Source organism: Myotis davidii, unplaced genomic scaffold, assembly GCF_000327345.1.
Source record: "Myotis davidii unplaced genomic scaffold, ASM32734v1 scaffold370, whole genome shotgun sequence".
NCBI classification, from domain to species: Eukaryota; Metazoa; Chordata; class Mammalia; order Chiroptera; family Vespertilionidae; genus Myotis; species Myotis davidii.
The window spans coordinates 14,405,707-14,408,704 of NW_006288615.1; the positions used below are offsets into that span (position 1 = coordinate 14,405,707).

The window sequence follows — 2,998 nt, forward strand, 5'->3', positions numbered from 1 at the left end:
CACTCTCCATGTCAGAGGGGGGGAAAAAAAAGAAGAGAAGGGTAGTTAGAGTCCAAAAGGTTAAGGGTTTAGAGGTCAGTCCTCCCGGCTGAAATACAGCTAATCGAACAGAAAATTTGTCCTCTGGATGAACCTGATTCTGTAATTTAGCCCCGAACTTCAGTAAAATACCTTTTCAGCTTCTCAACGTGAGGGTGTCAGAAAAAAGACATCTTGACTATGTATGAACTCTGTGCTTTTTGTCATAGAAACAATGATGTGAATAATGCAGGAATATCCATCTTTAATATCCCGACGTGCCGATATTCAAGTATTGCCATGTGCAAGTCTGAGAGCCAGGCTCACCCCAAAGAGGAACAAAGAGCTGTCCCCAGGGTCTAATACAAAAGACCAAGGCTTGGAAGATACTTTAGAGAAGTGGAATTTCAGCCTAGGGACTCCAGTGAATACCTGCCCTCAACTCTCAGGAGACACTGAACCAAAGAACATGGCTGCAGAGAAAATCTTTTCTTTCCCCTACACCTCAATGTATTTTTAATTACCACTGAAACCTACTAAAGTGTTCAGGAGCACTGAAAAAAAAAAATAACCCCAATTCTGAGTCTCTCTTTTAAGCTCACCCTTTATCCCTCCCTGCTTTTGTCACTTTTTGGTAGCTATAACCTGGGGTTTCTTTTTGGAGCCCCAGGCTTTGGGGTTTAAACCTTCGAAGCCCCGTTTCCTTTGAGTATATAAACCCTGGTCATTACCTTGGACTCTATCCCCTTAACCCTACGGGTCAACATTTTAGAAAAATGAGCTCTGGCCCCTTCCCAGGCAAGGCATAAGAAAAATGATTAAAAAATATCTCTTCTGTTGTTTGAGAGCGATTGTTTTAAACCACTCTTCTCAAGGCAAGAAAGAGGGCCTGAAAACTTTTGTACTTTTACAATTTCTGCTTCTAACTAATGGATTGAGAAAAACTCCCTTAAGGTTTGCTTTAAAAATAAAAACTTCAGGGAAAAACCCTAAGACCAACTTTCGTGGACTTCTAGATTCAATTAGTTTTTTGTTTTTTTCCTTTTTAAAGTAAGACTTCCTCTACTTCCCACTTTCTTCCCACTGCACACCCCCTTCTCCCAAATAGGCCATACACCAGTTCTTATAAAATATTGCTAGATGGGCTATTTGGGCATTTGGAATCCAGTTGGAACAGAAAATTTGGTCATTATCAAATGACCCAGAACAGAGGTTTTGTTTTCTTTCCCCAGAAGGAAAATGTTGGACCATTTGTTTCTTTCTTTTCCCCCTTTCCTTTAACAACCTTTAATACTGGTTGTAGCACAGTGCTGAAAAAAGCACATGTGGAAATATATTTTCAAGAATGCAACTCAGATTGGACTCTTTGCTTCCCTCTAGAAGGGTTAAGGGCCCCTACACACATTTCCGGGGAATGGGGAGGGGGTGGGGTTCAAAATGCCAGTTACAGCCTGAAGTAAGTCCACACATCTCTGATTCTGTTCCCTGAAATTTGGACCCTTTCACCATCTTAAGGTTTTTTGGCATTAAGATGTCAGTTATTTCTGTACCCCATTCCCCACCAAATAAATATTTAAGCAAATATAATCTAAACCTAAAACAACCCGTTTCCACTTCCTTCTTAGACTCATTTCTTTGGGCATGGGCCAGTGGGAACAATATATATAATTTCACACTGGAAATTATACAGACAACCCAGAAAGTTCAGAAATCCTGGCACAGCTCTCCTGCTTCCATTGAAAGCACCTCGCACAGGGGTGTCTAACCTGCGGCCTGACTCCCCCACATTATTAAACCACAGCATCCCTGGAGGGGTGGGGTGGGGGAGGATGTTCAAATTCACACTGGGGTAAAGCATTCAACCTTCACTTGTAAATTCAAAATCCAACAGCGGAGATTTTCATGAGTTTAATGACTCGCCAAGGTTTTATGTTCTCAGTAGCTCCTGCCATATGATCATATACTTAGAGAGAGAGTCCCATCCCTCTCCCACCCCCAGACCCGCTCCAGGCAGGGGGCTGCCCTCGGGCAGGATGCTAACCTAGTCCAAGGACGGCCTGCACGTCCCAGGTCCACCCTACAGTACCTTAGAGCCCAGCGAGGTGACAGCAGGCCGGGCCTGCCCCTACGGCTTCGGCTCAGCCGGGAGCGCAGGGAGGGATGGGCCCAGGGTCCCCACTTCTATAAGGTCGTCAGGTCCGTGTGGTGGTCCTTGGCCAAAGGCTGCAAATGCTGGCCTGGGGCGGCCGAGGAGGAGCAGGAGGACGAGGAGGACGAGGACCTGCCTTTGGTGTTGGGCAGCTTGTGGTCTTTTTTCCACTTCATCCTCCGGTTCTGGAACCAGATCTTGATCTGGCGCTCAGACAGACACAAGGTGTGAGCGATTTCAATCCGACGGCGCCGCGTCAGATACCTGTTAAAATGAAATTCCTTTTCCAGTTCTAGGACTTGCTGCCGGGTGTACGCTGTCCGGGACCGCTTGGGCTCCCCGCCGGTGTAGTTGGGGTTCACTGAGAGACAAAACAGACCGCACGGTCAGGTCAGCGCCTGGCCGGCCACTAGTTAGGCCCCTGGCCAACGCGCTCACTTCCTGGCGCGCCCCAGGCCCTCCCAGCGCTCCCAGCCGCTCTCCCTCCCTCCCGCCCTCTCCCCCAGCACACACGCTCGCTCCTACCACCTCATCACACCAACCCACTCCCCCACGCTGGCAGGCGGGGATCCCCAACTGTGCTCCCATCTCCCCGGCCCACCGAAAGCTCCGGAATTTCCAAGCATTTTGGAAAGCCCCCATTGCTCTCCACCGTGGAGCCTCTGTTCTGAAAATGGAATCCTCCTCCCACCTCCATCTCCACCCCCCTTTTTGCCCACAGACATGCAGCCAGCCACATGGTCCCGGCCTGCTCCCCCAGCTATAAAAATTTATGGAGAGAGTAACTGAGGTGCCCACTGAAGCTCCACGCGCCCACACCCATCCGCACCC

The 2,998-nt window shown here is 48.5% G+C and overlaps 1 protein-coding gene across 1 annotated transcript in view; it reads right to left on the reverse strand.

The window, feature by feature from the left end:
• Window positions 1–1,287: 1,287 nt before the first annotated feature.
• Window positions 1,288–2,998, reverse strand: part of HOXD4 (homeobox D4) — a 5,106-nt gene continuing 3,395 nt past the window's right edge. The window contains exon 3 of the mRNA XM_015561823.1: window positions 1,288–2,541. Coding sequence (XP_015417309.1) covers window positions 2,200–2,541 — 342 coding nt within the window. The 3' untranslated portion in view covers window positions 1,288–2,199. The remainder of the gene's footprint in view (window positions 2,542–2,998) is intronic.